Genomic DNA, 16,333 nt, shown 5'->3' on the forward strand with positions numbered 1-16,333 from the left:
GCATCTGTGACACTTCCTGAATATATATTTTACACCCCCCCCCGTGCGTCGGTAAGGTGGGCGCGGGGGTGTAGTGAAGTGAAGTGGATTATATTTATGTAGCGCTTTTCTCTAGTGACTCAAAGCGCTTAACATAGTGAAACCTAATATCTAAGTTACATTTAAACCAGTGTGGGTGGCACTGGGAGCAGGTGGGTAAAGTGTCTTGCCCAAGGACACAACGGCAGTGACTAGGATGGCGGAAGCGGGAATCGAACCTGCAACCCTCAAGTTGCTGGCACGGCCACTCTACCAACCAAGCTATACCGCCCCGTGTAAAATATATATTCAGATAGGGTCACGGATGCAAAGGATTCTGGGTATTTGTTGTGTTGCGTTTATGTTGTGTTACTGTGAGGATGTTCTCCCGAAATGTGTTTGTCATTCTTGATTGGTGTGGCTTCACATAGTGGCGCATATTAGTAAGAGTGTTAAAATTCTTTATATCACAACCATCAGTGTACTACTCTGTATCAGCCAGTATGCCTTTCAATCTTGTACGTGTGATTGCGGAAGCTGCATACAACATGTTGCCGGACTAACAATTGGTTTATACATGTTGTTGAAGGTGTCTAAGGCAATGGCTTCACAGAACGCCCTTATTCTTGTCATCAGAGTGAATACCATTGGATATTCGCGAGAACGTTAGCGGCTCCCATTGTCTTCTTTACTCTGTGAAACGGGTTTAAATAGCTCTTTGAGTGGTAAAGGTCGGCCAACCTCTGATGTATTTCAACGGGCGGGTGGCGGGCGGTTGCGGTTCTGATAAAATGTTGGTTCGTGTGGACAGCGGGTGAATGACGACTTTGGTGATGCGGTTGCGGATGATATAAATGCCTATCCGCGCATCTCTAATGTCCACTGTATGAGAGATTATCACAATCTAGGATTTTTTAAACAATTTATTCGCGTGATACAGCTGAAAATAAGTATTTGAACACCAACATTAATATTTGGGAGAGTAGCATTTGTTTGCAATTACAGAGGTCAAACATTTCCTGTAGTTCTTCACCAGGTTTGCACGGGACTGCAGGAGGGATTTTGGCCCACTCCTCCACACAGGTCTTCTCTAGATCAGTCAGGTTTCTGGACTGTCGCTGAGTAACACAGACTTTCAGCTCCCTCCAAAGATTTTCAATTGGATTTAGATCTGGAGACTGGCTAGGCCACTCCGGACTCTTGATATGGTTCTTACAAAGCCACTTCTTGGTTTTCCTGGCTGTGTGCTTTGGGTCATTGTCATGTTGGAAGATCCAACCACGACTCATCTTCAATGATCTGACTGAGGGAAGGAGGTTTTTGGCCAAAATCTCACAATACATGTCTGCAGTCATCCTCTCCTTAATACAGTACAGTCGTCCTGTCCCACGGGCAGAAAAACACCCCCAAAGCATGATGCTACCACCACCATGCTTCACAGTAGGAATGGTGTTCTTGGGATGGTACGCATCATTCTTCTTCCTCCAAACACATTATGACCAAAAAGGTCAATTCTGGTCTCATCTGTCCACAGAACTTTCTCCCATGACCCCTCTGGATCATCCAAATGGTCATTGGCAAACTTAAGACGGGCCTTAACGTGTGCTGGGTTAAGCAGGGGAACTTTCCGTGCCGTGCATGATTTCAAACCATGACGTCTTAGTTTATTACCAACCGTGACCATGGAAACAGTGGTCCCAGCTCTTTTCAGGCCATTGACCAAGTCCTGCCGTGTAGTCCTGGGCTGATTCCTCACCTTTCTCAGCATCATTGAGACCCCACCAGGTGATATCTTGCCTGGGGCTCCACTCCCATTGAGATTGACCGTCATATTTAGCTTCTTCCATTTTCTAATGATTGCTGCAACAGTGGACCATTTTTTTGGCAATTTCTCCATAGCACTTTCCATCCTTGTGGAGTTGTAAATTTGGTCTCTGGTGTCTTTGGACAGCTCTTTGCTCTTAGCCATGCTGAATGTTTGGGTCTTACTGATTGTATGGGGTGGACAGGTGTCTTTATGCAGCTAACGACCTCACACAGGTGCATCTGATTCAGGATAATACAGTGGAGTGGGGGAGGACTTTTAAAGACGGACTAACGGGTCTTTGAGGGTCAGAATTCTAGCTGATAGACAGGTGTTCGAATACTTATTTTCAGCTGTATCACACAAATAAATTGTAAAAAAAAAATCATAGATTGTGATTTCTGGATTTTTCTTTTTAGGTTTTTAGGGGGTTTTTTTTAGGTTTAAGCATTTAAGTCTCACCTTAAAACTCGTTTGTATACTCTAGCCTTTAAATAGACTCCCTTTTTAGACTAGTTGATCTGCCGTCCTTTGTCACCGATTCTGTTCATAACTTTTATGGACAGAATTTCTAGGCGCAGTCAAGGCGTTGAGGGGTTCCGGTTTGGTGACCGCAGGATTAGGTCTCTGCTTTTTGCAGATGATGTGGTCCTGATGGCTTCATCTGACCGGGATCTTCAGCTCTCGCTGGATCGGTTCGCAGCCGAGTGTGAAGCGACCGGAATGAGAATCAGCACCTCCAAGTCCGAGTCCATGGTTCTCGCCCGCAAAAGGGTGGAATGCCATCTCTGGGTTGGGGAGGGGACACTGCCCCAAGTGGAGGAGTTCAAGTACCTAGGAGTCTTGTTCACGAGTGAGGGAAGAGTGGATCGTGAGATCGACAGGCGGATCGGTGCGGCGTCTTCAGTAATGCGGACGTTGTACCGATCTGTTGTGGTGAAGAAGGAGCTGAGCCGGAAGGCAAAGCTCTCAATTTACCGGTCGATCTACGTTCCCATCCTCACCTATGGTCATGAGCTTTGGGTCATGACCGAAAGGATAAGATCACGGGTACAAGCGGCCGAAATGAGTTTCCTCCGCCGTGTGGCGGGGCTCTCCCTTAGAGATAGGGTGAGAAGCTCTGCCATCCGGGAGGAACTCAAAGTAAAGCCGCTGCTCCTTCACATGGAGAGGAGCCAGATGAGGTGGTTCGGGCATCTGGTCAGGATGCCACCCGAACGCCTCCCTAGGGAGGTGTTTAGGGCACGTCCAACCGGTAGGAGGCCACAGGGAAGATCCAGGACACGTTGGGAAGACTATGTCTCCCGGCTGGCCTGGGAACGCCTCGGGATCCCCCGGGAAGAGCTAGACGAAGTGGCTGGGGAGAGGGAAGTCTGGGTTTCCCTGCTTAGGCTGTTGCCCCCGCGACCCGACCTCGGATAAGCGGAAGATGATGGATGGATGGATCTGCCGTTTCTTTTCTTTTTCTCCTATGTCCCACTCTCCCTTGTGGAGGGGGTCCGGTCCGATCCGGTGGCCATGTACTGCTCGCCTGTGTATCGGCTGGGGACATCTCTATGTGCTGATCCGCCTCCGCTTGGGATGGTTTCCTGCTGGCTCCGCTGTGAACGGGACTCTCGCTGCTGTGTTGGATCCGCTTTGGACTGGACTCTTGCGACTGTGTTGGATCCATTATGGATTGAACTTTCACAGTATCATGTTAGACCCGCTCGACATCCATTGCTTTCCTCCTCTCCAAGGTTCTCATAGTCATCATTGTCACCGACGTCCCACTGGGTGTGAGTTTTCCTTGCCCTTATGTGGGCCTACCGAGGATGTCGTAGTGGTTTGTGCAGCCCTTTGAGACACTAGTGATTTAGGGCTATATAAGTAAACATTGATTGATTGATTGATTGATCTCTCATACAGTGGACATGCACCTACTGTGAACATTTCAGACCCTCCATGATTTCTAAGTGGGAAAACTTGCAAAATAGCAGGGTGATCCAGATGCTTATTTTCTTGACTGTAGTTAACGTATGTTACAGAACAAACTCTTAAAAGGGAACTGCATTTCTTTTTTTTTTTTTTTTTATTATTTTGCCTATGGTTCACAATCATTATGAGAGACAAGAAAATAGGTTTTGTTTTTTTCTCGCTTTCAGACGTAAAAATGGTCTCATTCTTGGTGGCTAGCAATGCAGCTAACGGGAGCATTCATTTCTACCTCCAAATCACTTTAAAAATGCATTCAACAACCGTCAACAATACTTGATCTACCTGGGAATTGATATCAGTACTCAACAGTACACATTTTCAGTACTTTTGTGTGTGTTAATAAGTATGAATCTTTCTTATTATAAAATCAAAAAAAATATTGCCGCATTTGAAATGAGCCGATTATGCTAACTGCTGTCCAGTTGTAATATCTTCATTTATTATCATATTCTCGTTTGCATGTATGACATTTATTGCAGAAGTGTATAGTTTGAGTGTTTTTAGTTGCGCCCTAAAAGTATTATTACTGTAAGTATCAAACGTATTACACAGCAGCTGTTTGATTGTGACTTAGTTGCAGTTTTCATTAAGAAATTTGGAGGTGTTTGAATCGCCATGTAAAATCGCTAATGCTTAACAGAAGCATGTCAATAGCAAAGCCAATGAATATTAGCATCAAGCTAGCGCGTTTTTGAAAAAGTGGAGCCTTACTTTACTTAAATTGGAGCATTTTTTTGAGTCAATTGCTGTGTTGGCATTGACAATTACAACACTACCTTGAGGTAGTTTGGCTGAATCTGCTCTCAGTGCTGCTTGAGTGATCGCCAAATGGAGAAGGGCATGGCACCGTTGGATTTTACACAAATCGGTGCCTGGTAGAGCCGAGTCGCCCGATACCAAAAAAGTACCAAATTTGGTACCCATCCCTAGCTCTCTTTTACATAAAAAAAAAAAAAAAATCAATCAATCAATGTTTATTTATAAAGCCCTAAATCACAAGTGTCTCAAATGGCTGCACAATACTAGGTAGGAGGTGGCAAACTTTCCCTGATCATCATTCACAACAAACAAACACAGTTCGCATGAGACTAATTTACTGTTTCGGAGGAAGACATTTTGAGAGCTATTTGCACCAAATGTTCTGCAAATATTCCACAGAGTGGGGAAAAAAAACATTGAGCTTCAACACATCAAACCTTATCAGGCACCTAAAACCCCGGCATCACTACAATGGTGTTTTCAAAGCCTACGAAGACGCCAGCTGCAGTTAAATCTAAATTTAAAACATAATGTCTACAAAGAAGTTATCGGTCTTGAGAAGCAAGAAACTGTTTGTATAGGAATCAGCTTGGGAGAAAAAATATTGTGTATTCCTAGAATAAAGCAACGTTTTCGCATTTTTTAGATGCAAGTTGTAAAAACAGTAGCGGGATTGAAGGAATAAAGTAGTCACAAAAAAAGTTGTAATGTGTGAGTAACATAAGAATAAAAGGATGTCGTGATGTCACAAGAATTCTATTTGCATTTACGAAGTTTTTAGGACAATGTCGTAATGTTACTCAAATTAAATTACAATATTGGCAAGAAAACTGTCTTAAAGTCCTACTGAAACCCACTACTACCGACCACGCAGTCTGATAGTTTATATATCAATGATGAAATATTAACATTGCAACACATGCCAATACGGCTTTTTTCGTTTACTAAATTACAATTTTAAATTTCCCGCGGAGTTTCCTGTTGAAAACGTCGCGGAATGATGACGCGTGTTTGTGACGTTATTGGTTGGAGGGGACCTATTAGCCAGCACCACTTGCGGCTTAAAGTAGTCTCTTTTCATCGCATAATTACACAGTATTTTGGACATCTGTGTTGCTGAATCTTTTGCAATTTGTTCAATTAATAATGGAGAAGTCAAAGTAGAAAGACGGAGGTGGGAAGCTTTAGCCTTTAGCCACACAAACACACGTTGTTTCCTTGTTTAAAATTCCCGGAGGTGAAGCTTTACTATGGATCAGAGCGGTCAAGCGAACATGTTTCGGTGAGAAAATTGTGGTAAAAAGTCGCCTCTTACCGGAGATCAGCGGAGCTTGCGCCGTCCATGCAGCTGCCGTGACTTCCCTCAGACACTGGCGTCAACACACCCGTGGACACACCCCTCCGACTATCAGGTACTATTTAACTCACTAAAACACTAGCAACACAATAGAAAGATAAGGGATTTCCCAGAATTATCCTAGTAAATGTGTCTAAAAACATCTGAATTGCTCCCAATGCAATCGCGTTTTTTTTTTTACTTTATTATTTTTTTTTTTTAGTCCTTCACTCCAAATTTCCTCATCCACGAATATTTCATCCTCGCTCAAATTAATCGGGAAATTGTCGTTTTCTCGGCCCGAATAGCTTTAGATGCTGGAGGCTCGCATTATAAACAATGTGAGGATGGGAGGAGCCCTCACATTGGTGACATCAGGGCTTTTTTATTAGCGACCAAAAGTTGCCTTTTTTATCATCGATGTTCTCTACTAAATCCTTTCAGCAAAAATATGGCAATATCGCGAAATGATCAAGTATGACACATAGAATGGACCTGCTATCCCCGTTTGAATAAGAAAATCTCATTTCAGTAGGCTTTTATCTTTACAAGAGCAGACGTTGTAAAAGTTCATTCCATACGTCACTTAGTAACAAAAGTGTAATATTAATATGGAAAAATGAAGATAAAGTATTTGCAGAGCTTCTAAAATAAAGAGAATGACTTTGTTTTTGTAATCCTAAATGTTTGTTTTGATGGTATTTGTTTTATTTCCAGCGTGGCTTGATTATTTGAATGCAGGCCTACTATTCTGGTGTAGTTCACCATAATAGCCACAAGATGTCCCTATAGAAGCTTAAACTGGAAGATATAACCCAATCATCCCCCCCAAACCACTCCATTAAAATGACACAAGTATCCAAATACCGTCAAACTCAGGGAAGTAGTCCACCAGGTGAGAGTACATGATCTTCTCCTCCAGGAGGTCCCTCTTGTTGAGGAAGAGGATGACGGAGGAGTTTTGGAACCATGGATATGTGATGATGGTCCTGAACAGCGCTTTGCTCTCCTCCATGCGGTTCTGAGTGTGAGAAGACATCAGAAAAAAAAAACTCTGTAATGAATAAATTGCAACACAAAGCACCAAAGAACACATTTAGGGTTGGGCGATATGGCGGAAAACTGTATCACGATATAAGTGTTTGATTTGATATCGGTCCATATAAAGAACTATCAATGATTTTTGACCTATCAAAAATAAGGACGAGGAGAAAAATCCATCCATCCATCCATTTTCTACCGCTTATTCCCTTTCGGGGTTGCGGGGGGCGCTGGCGCCTATCTCAGCTACAATCGGGCGGAAGGCGGGGTACACCCTGGACAAGTCGCCACCTCATCGCAGGGCCAACACAGATAGACAAACAACATTCAGACTCACATTCACACACTAGGGCCCTATAAATGTTTTATTTCAAATGTAACCTTCCTCTGATTATAATTCCCTCAGCTATCAATACAGAAAGAAAAGGAAATGTCAACACAAGCATGGAAAACACTTAATGAAAACAACATTCTAAAATCACATTGAAAAGTTAATAAGCTCTTAAAATGAAGGTGCGAAAATAAGGCATAGGTAAGAAATGCTTCATAAAGTGTAAGAAAATAGTGCTAAGTGTGAAAATGTCAACATAGAGAAACCTGAGAAGAACTATTTTCTGCAGGTTTACTGCCTAGAATTTACAGCTGTGCTCTAAAGGGTGAGCAGGGTTTAGGTGGTGTGGTATTACCGGTGGGGACGAGTGCCTTTACAGACCACATTGGTCTGACTACGGTCCCTTTTAAAAATCCCAAAATCTGCCATACTGTCCAGGTGACTTTCCTGTCTTATCCACAAGTTCCTCATTTTACTAACTCTTCTCACTCCAAGCAAAGAATCAATAGTGCGACAATAAGACGGTGCAACCAAACTTGATAGTTGATACTGCTACCTGATTGGTTTGTTAGCGTATCACTCTCACTAATCAGTGATCACTTCCTGTGTGAGAGCGAGTGACTTTGTTCATGCAACTTCCAGTTTTTTTCCGACGTAGAAAAAAATATATACATTAAAGATGCGCGGATGGGCAATTATATCATCCGCATCCGCATCACCAAAGTCGTCATCCACCCGCCGTCCACCCGAACCAACATTTTATCAGAACCGTAACCGACCGCCCGCTGAAATACATTAGAGGTTGTCCGCCTTTACCACTCACAGCGCTATTTAAACCTGCTTCACAGAGTAATGTAGACAATTGGAGCCGCTAACATTCCCGCGTCTATCCAATAGTGTTCTTCCTGATGATAAAAATACGGACGTGCTGTGAAGCCATTGCCTTTGACACCTTCAACAACATGTACGAACCGATTGTTGGTCCGGCAACATGTTGTGTGCAGCTTCCGCAATCACACGTACAAGATTGAAAGGCATACGGGGTGATACAGAGTACACTGATGGTTGTGATATAAACAATTTTAACACTCTTACTAATATGCGCCACGCTGTGAAGCCACACCAAACAAGAATGACAAACACATTTCGGGAGAACATCCTCACAGTAAAACAACACAAACGCAACACAACAAATACCCATGATCCTTTGTATCCGTGACACAACTGAATATATTTTACACCCCCGCGGCCACCATACCGACGCACGGGGGCGGGAGTGGTTGCTGCTAGCGGGGTGTATAAAATAGTCAGGGTGTGTCATGAACACAAAGGATTATGGGTATTTGTTGTGTTGCGTTTATGTTGTGTTACTGTGAGGATGTTCTCACGAAATGTGTTTGTCTTTCTTAATAGGTGTGGCTTCACAGCGTGGCGCATATTACTAAGAGTGTTAAAAAATGTTTTTTTATCACAACCATTGGTGTACTCTGTGTCACCCAGTATGCCTTGCAGTCGTGTTCGTGTTGTCGCGAAAGCCACACACAACATGATGCTGGACTGACAAGCAGATCGTACATGTTGTAGTAGGCGATAAAGCCAATGGCTTTATAGCACGCCCTAATACTTATTATCTGGGTGACTGCCGGCAATCATTCTAGAGGATATTAGCGTCTCTTATTGTCTTGTTCGCTTTATGCCACTGGCCTTAAATGGCACTTTGAATGGCAAAGGATACCGATCGCAGAACCATGTATATCAAATATTTCCGGATGGTTCAACCGCCACCCGCCCGAATCTAATTAAAATCAATTTTTTCGTCATGTCAACCGCCCGACCCGCGGTATATCCGCGGACGAGACCGCAAACCACGCATCTCTAATATACATCGAACATTTTATCGAACACATTTTCTCTGAGCTCGCTTGCAATCGTGATTCATGTTGATATTGTTTTATCGCCCAGTTCTAACTGCCATGCTTTTATTTTTGAAGATTTCTTAACAAGGAGTCACTGTTTGCACGTTTTAAAGGCCTACTGAAACCCACTACTACCGACCACGCAGTCTGATAGTTTATATATCAATGATGAAATATTAACATTGCAACACATGCCAATACGGCCTTTTTAGTTTACTAAATTACAATTTTAAATTTCCCACGGAGTTTCATGTTGAAAACGTCGTGGTATGATGACGCATGCGTTTGACGTCTCGGGTTGTAGCGGACATTATTTTCCAGCCCGATCCAAGCTATAAGTGGTCTGCTTTAATCGCATAATTACACAGTATTCGGGACATCTGTTTTGCTGAATCTTTTGCAATTTGTTCAATTAATAATGGAGAAGTCAAAGAAGAAAGATGTAGGTGAGGAAGCTTTTAGCCTTTAGCCAGAAAAACACAGCCCGGTGTTTCCTTGTTTAAAATTCCCGAAGGTGAAGCTTTACTATGGATCAGAGCGGTTAAGCAAACATGGATCCTGACCACATGTCAACCGGCAGTTTTCGGCGAGAAAATTGTAGTAATAAGTCGGCTCTCACCGCAGACATCAGCGGAACTTCCGTCCTGCTGCAGCTGCGTGACTTCCCTCAGAAACACTCGCGGTCAACACACCCGTGGCCACACTCCTTTGACTTTCAGGCACTAATTAATCTCACTAAAACACTAGCAACACAATAGGCAGATTTTCCAGAATTATCCTAGTAGATGTGTCTAATAACATCTGAATCGCTCCCACTGCAATTGCCTTTTTTTAAACTTTTTTTTTTCTCTTTTCTAGTCCTTCACTCTAAATTTCCTCATCCACAAATCTTTCATCTTCGCTCAAATTATTAGGGAAATTGGCGCTTTCTCGGTCCGAATAGCACTTGCTGCTGGAGGCTATGATTGTAAACAATGTGAGGATGTGAGGAGCTTTACAATCTGTGACGTCACGCGCACATCGTCTGCTACTTCCGGTAAAGGCAAGGCTTTTTTATTAGCGACCTAAAGTTGCGAACTTTATCGTCGATGTTCTCTACTAAATCCTTCCAGCAAAAATATGGCAATATCGCAAAATGATCAAGTATGACACATAGAATGGACCTGCTATCCCTGTTTAAATAAGAAAATCTAATTTCAGTAGGCCTTTAATGTTGTGTAATTATACAGGAGTTATGTTGCTGTCAACATAAACGGACCCATTTTGTACAGAAATTATCCCATTTTATAACAACAAAAATCGACCTAAGCGTGCACTTATTAATAAGAAGACAACTGTGGGCCAGAATGTAATAAGGTGCTCCAAGAAGACAGTCTAATCATATTTAAATAATTAGTGGACAATTCCTAATCGTGCATAAGTATTACGCTGCCTTACATTTGCTTACACCAGGGGTGTCCAAACTTTTTCCACTGAGGGCCGCACACCGAAAAATTTAAGCATGCGGGGGCCATTTTGATATTCTTCATTTTCAAACCATAAAAAAATATATGGATTTTTTTTTTAATCCTTAAGGCTCCTGGGAAGTATATAGGGTCTCAGTCACTAAAATGTTACAAATAAATCAAATTATTATTATTATTTTTATTTAATGCTTACAGTAAATCTCTATATCAACTTGAGGTTGATATAAAGTAAAAAAAAAAAAAAAGGTTTTATGCCTTTTCTGTCAAAGACAACTTTGGTTTTTATAGTAAAACTGAAATATGCAGTATTTAGATGGATAGATAGATAGATAGATAGATAGATAGATAGATAGATAGATAGATAGATAGATAGATAGATAGATAGATAGATAGATAGATAGATAGTACTTTATTGATTCCTTCTGGAGAGTTCCTTTATTTAGCAATCAAAGCCCTCAAAGATCAATAATGCAGGACACCATTGATTTTATTTAATATTTTTGAGTAATCACAGCGAAAAGTTGAACAAAATCCTACTAAATATATTTGAGATCCGAAAGGTTCCCCACTCATAAAGTGATGCATTTTTTAATTATTTTTTTTTACTTTTAACAATTAAATTTCAAGATCAACTTGCGATATATCTGTCGATTTTAAGTTTGAACTATTATTTTGTTTGTTTTATGCTCTTTTGTCAAAACTTTGATGTTTTTATATGGCAACCACACAACATATGCAGTATTTTTTCCACATAAAACAGTGATAATTTTTAAGTAATAATTCATTATAACAGATTTTTTTTGTCCTTTTTTTTTTCTTTGAGCAATGAAAAAAAAGAAAATAAAGACAGAAGGAAAAAAAAACTGCCAGCATGGCAGCTTTGTGTCAACATTGCCACTTTTTCTCATTAGATTTCCCCTCATTCCACTTTTAAAAAATGTTTTAATTTTTGCAATACTATCAATTTAGCAATTTTTGCAGAATGTGTGCCGGGCAGGTAGACGATTAGCCGTGGGCCGCACTTTGGACACCCCTGGCTTACACAATATAATAACGGGTAATATACTATATAAAAACTCGCAAGAAATACAGATCTGCCCTAGTGCAGCTGGAAGAGACTCCAAGAGGGACTAGCAGTAGAAAATGGATGGATGGGTGGATAATTATGACAATCATACAAGGGCTAGACTTGATGTGATGAAATCCGAGCATTTAAAAACAAAGCATGTTTTCATTGGCCTGTGGGGTCAAAGCCTTCGTCTTAGAACTGTTAACACGGCCAGCTAATCCCTTGGACACTTTGGTGCCTAAACACTGCTCAGCCATTCAGAAACACTTTATTAATAACTTCACGGCCTGGCTATCACGTCACATACCAGTCTGCAAAAACTTGCATTGAAAAGGCTTAAAAATGGACTTGCAGTAAAAAGGAAAGAAGGTAAATATTACGAACCCCGTTTCCATATGAGTTGGGAAATTGTGTTAGGTGTAAATAAAAACAGAATACAATGATTTGCAAATCCTTTTCAACCCATATTCAGTTGAATGCACTACAAAGACAAGATATTTGATGTTCAAACTCATAAACTTTAATTTTGTTTTGCAAATAATAATTAACTTTGAATTTCATGGCTGCAACACGTGCCAAAGTAGTTGGGAAAGGGCATGTTCACCACTGTGTTACATCACATTTTCTTTTAACAACACTCAATAAAAGTTTGGGAACTGAGGAAACTAATTGTTGAAGCTTTGAAAGTGGAATTCTTTCCCATTCTTGTTTTATGTAGAACTTCAGTCGTTCAACAGTCCATGGTCTCCGCTGTCGTATTTTATGCTTCATAATGCGCCACACATTTTTGATGGGAGAAAGGTCGGGACTGCAGGCGGGCCAGGAAAGTACCCGCACTCTTTTACTACGAAGCCACGCTGTTGTAACACGTGCTGAATGTGGCTTGGCATTGTCTTGCTGAAATAAGCAGGGGTGTCCATGATAACGTTGCTTGAATAACAACATATGTTGCTCCAAAACCTGTATGGACCATTCAGCATTAATGTTGCCTTCAGAGATGTGTAAGTTACCCATGCCTTGGGCACTAATACACCCCCATACCATCACAGATGCTGGCTTTTGAACTTTGTGCCTATAACAATCCGGATGGTTATTTTCATCTTTGTTCCGGAGGACACCACGTCCACAGTTTCCAAATGTAATTTGAAATGCGGAATCGTCAGACCACAGAACACTTTTCCACTTTGCATCAGTCCATCTTAGATGAGCTCGGGCCCAGCGAAGCCAGCGGCGTTCCTGGGTGTTGTTGTTAAATGGGTTTTGCTTTGCATAGTAGAGTTTTAACTTGCATTTACAGATGTAGCGACCAACTGTAGTTACTGACGGTGGTTTTATGAAGTGTTCCTGAGCCTATGTGGTGATATCCTTTACACACTGATGTCGGGTTTTTAAAGCAGTACCCCCTGAGGGTTCAAAGGTCCTTAATATCATCGCTTACGTGCAGTGATTTCTTCAGATTCTCTGAACATTTTGATGATTTTACGGACCGTAGATGGTAAAATCCCTAAATTCCTTGCAATAGCTCGTTGAGAAAAGTTGTTCTAAAACTGTTCGACAATTTGCTTACAAATTGGTGACCCTCACCCCATCCTTGTTTGTGTATTACTTAGCATTTTATGGAAGCTGCTTTTATACCCAATCATGGCACCCACCTGTTCCCAATTAGCCTGCACACCTGTGGGATGTTCCAAATAAGTGTTCGATGAGCATTTCTCAACTTTATCAGTATTTATTGGCACCTTTCCCAACTTCTTTGTCACGTGTTGCCGGCATCAAATTCTAAAGTTAATGATTTTTTGTGAAAAAAAAAAAGTTGTCTTTGTAGCATATTCAACCGAATATGGTTTGAAAATGATTTGCAAATCATTGTATTCCGTTTATATTTACATCTAACACAATTTCCCAACTCATATGGAAACGGGGTTTGTAGGATGCGTAGTAAATGGAGGGCCAATAATTATTAGGCGAATACGAGGAGTTATGACATCGCACCAATAAATCCAACACCTACAACAAAATGTGCTGTAGGTGGGTTAAGGTGAGAAAATCAAGCGCTCTTTTCCCCCTAAATGCTGTGCTGACACCTTTAAACTCCTTTTAAACCAAACATGGCGTCGACTGTACGAGACTTCTTTGCTGCTTCAGAAGAAGACTCTCCGCGTGCTATTTCCACCAAATGTTCCGCAGTAACTCGGCGAGGAGGGATAAAACATCAAACCTTAAAACGCCAGTATGGCTCCAACAAGGGCAGCGACGATTAATCCATTCATTTGATTAGGAAAAAGCTTTGATTTATATTCTGTCGCTACTATTTATTGTTTATTGACTGTAAATAATAAAAATGGATCAAATCCGAACCGCATTAAAAAATATAAAACAAGTTAGAGGGGAAAAGATGGCGAAACAAAGTAAAACTTAAATAGGCAAGATAATGTAAATAGAGGGTAAAATGCAGTAAATAAAGTCAAAGAACATAAATAGGAGGTAACCGAAGGTAAATAGAAGGTAAAATATGGTAAAACAAAGTAAAAGTTAAATAGGCTAGATAAGGTAAATAAAAGGTAAATAAAAGGTAAAATGCAGTAAATGAAGTCAAAGATAAATAGGAGGTAACCGAAGGTAAAATATGGTAAAACAAAGTAAAATTTAAATAGGAGGTAAAATTAGGTAAATAAAGTCAAACAAAATAACCAAAGGTAAAAAAAAGGTAAATTGAAGGTTATGGCAAGAAGAAAAATATTTTTTTAATTTGAAATATTTCTACTAAAATACGCAATGAGGCTTAATAGTTTTTTTTACCCGATTACTCCATTAATGCAACAAACTACCGTATTTTTCAGACTGTACTTAAATCCTTTTCATTTTCTCTAAAATTGACAGTGCGCCTTATAACCCTCTGCTTTTTATGAACAGACATACTTGCCAACCCTCCCGGATTTTCCCAAAATTCAGCGCCTCTCCCGAAAACCTCCCGGAAGAAATTTTCTCCCGAAAATCTAATGAAATTCAGCGGAGCTGGAGGCCACGCCCCCTCCAGCTCCATGCGTACATGAGTGGGGACAGCCTGTTTCCATGTCCGCTTTATCACTATATAAACAGCTTGCCTGCCCAATCACGTTACAACATCTATGAATTTTAATAAAAAACTGCACACACAAGGAGACTAAGCAGAAGAACGAGGAAGTTACAGCCATGGCGACGCCGTCTGTAATAGAGTGATTCTATGTTGTCTGTCGCCATCTCCTGGTGAATGTTAGCTATAGCGTTATGGGGTTGGTTTTTGATTGGCCAACGATTTATGTGGTGTTACGCACATTACGGCAAGTGACTCTCGCGAGTACGCAAATGGCAGAACAAAGGTTACTCAAATAGTGAAAGGTAAGTTTTTTGTTTTTTTTTAGTAACCAGCAAGCACAGTACAGTTACTAGAACTGTGTTTTTACTGTGTATTTGATAGGTGCCGTCTGAAATTCAACTACTTATTTTATTTATATATATAATAAAATAAATATATATAAATAAAATTCACTGAAAGTCAAGTATTTCATATATATATATATATATATATATATATATATATATATATGTGTGTAATACTCGAGTTGGTGAATTATACTCCTCCCCTCTTAACCACGCCTCCGCCCCACCCCCCGAAATCGGAGGTCTCAAGGTTGGCAAGTATGTGTACAGAGTAATTCTGGTTGTGTTTTATCATTCTCGAAGCTATTTTATTTGGTATATAGTGTAATGATAAGTAAGACCAGTAGATGGCAGTCACACATAAGAGTCACCAACTGTGTTACACAGAAGGTCAGTTACAACAATACATAACGTTGGCTATACAAATCCTTTATTCATTTAATCAAAAATATTGAAATTCAATGACTTGCAAACAGCTAAAATGATGTACAAAGTACACTATAACCTGCTACCCAAGAATGTGCATGTCTTTGGAAGTGGGAGGAAGCCGGAATACCCGGAGGGAACACACGCATTCACGGGGAGAACATGCAAACTCCACACAGAAAGATCCCAAGCCTGGATTTGAACCCAGGACTGCAGGAACTTCGTATTGTGCACCTGGGGATAGGTTAATTGGCCCTAGTGTGTGAATGTGAGTGTGAATGTTGTCTGTCTATCTGTGTTGGCCCTGCGATGAGGTGGCGACTTGTCCAGGGTGTACCCCGCCTTCCGCCCGATTGTAGCTGAGATAGGCGCCAGCGCCCCCCGCGACCCCGAAAGGGGATAAGCGGTAGAAAATGGCTGGATGGATGGATGGATGTACAGCCAGCAGAGAACATAGTGAGTTCAGATAGCATAAGAACAAGTATATACATTAGAAGTACATTTGATTATTCACATTAGGTTATTTATAATCCGGGGAGATGGGATGTGAATGGAGGAGGGTATTAGTAAAGGGTTGAAGTTGCCTGGAGGTGTTGTTTTAGAGCGGTTTTGAAGGAGGATAGAGATGCACTTACTTTTACACCTGTTGGGAGTGCATTCCACATTGATGTGGCATAAAAAGAGAATGAGTTAAGACCTTTGTTGGATCGGAATCTGGGTTTAACGTGGTTTGTGGAGCTCCCCCTGGTGTTGTGGTTATGGCGGTCATT

General features: G+C 41.1%; 1 protein-coding gene across 2 annotated transcripts in view; it reads right to left on the reverse strand.

Annotated features, from left to right (window-relative positions):
* Positions 1-16,333, reverse strand: part of LOC133540532 (guanine nucleotide-binding protein G(q) subunit alpha) — an 84,920-nt gene that overhangs the window by 2,502 nt on the left and 66,085 nt on the right. For both annotated transcript variants that reach the window (XM_061883207.1, XM_061883205.1), the window contains exon 6: positions 6,762-6,915. In XM_061883207.1, the coding sequence (XP_061739191.1) occupies positions 6,762-6,915 (154 nt within the window). The remainder of the gene's footprint in view (positions 1-6,761; positions 6,916-16,333) is intronic.

Source organism: Nerophis ophidion, linkage group LG22 (genome assembly GCF_033978795.1).
Source record: "Nerophis ophidion isolate RoL-2023_Sa linkage group LG22, RoL_Noph_v1.0, whole genome shotgun sequence".
In the NCBI taxonomy this organism is placed as follows: Eukaryota; Metazoa; Chordata; class Actinopteri; order Syngnathiformes; family Syngnathidae; genus Nerophis; species Nerophis ophidion.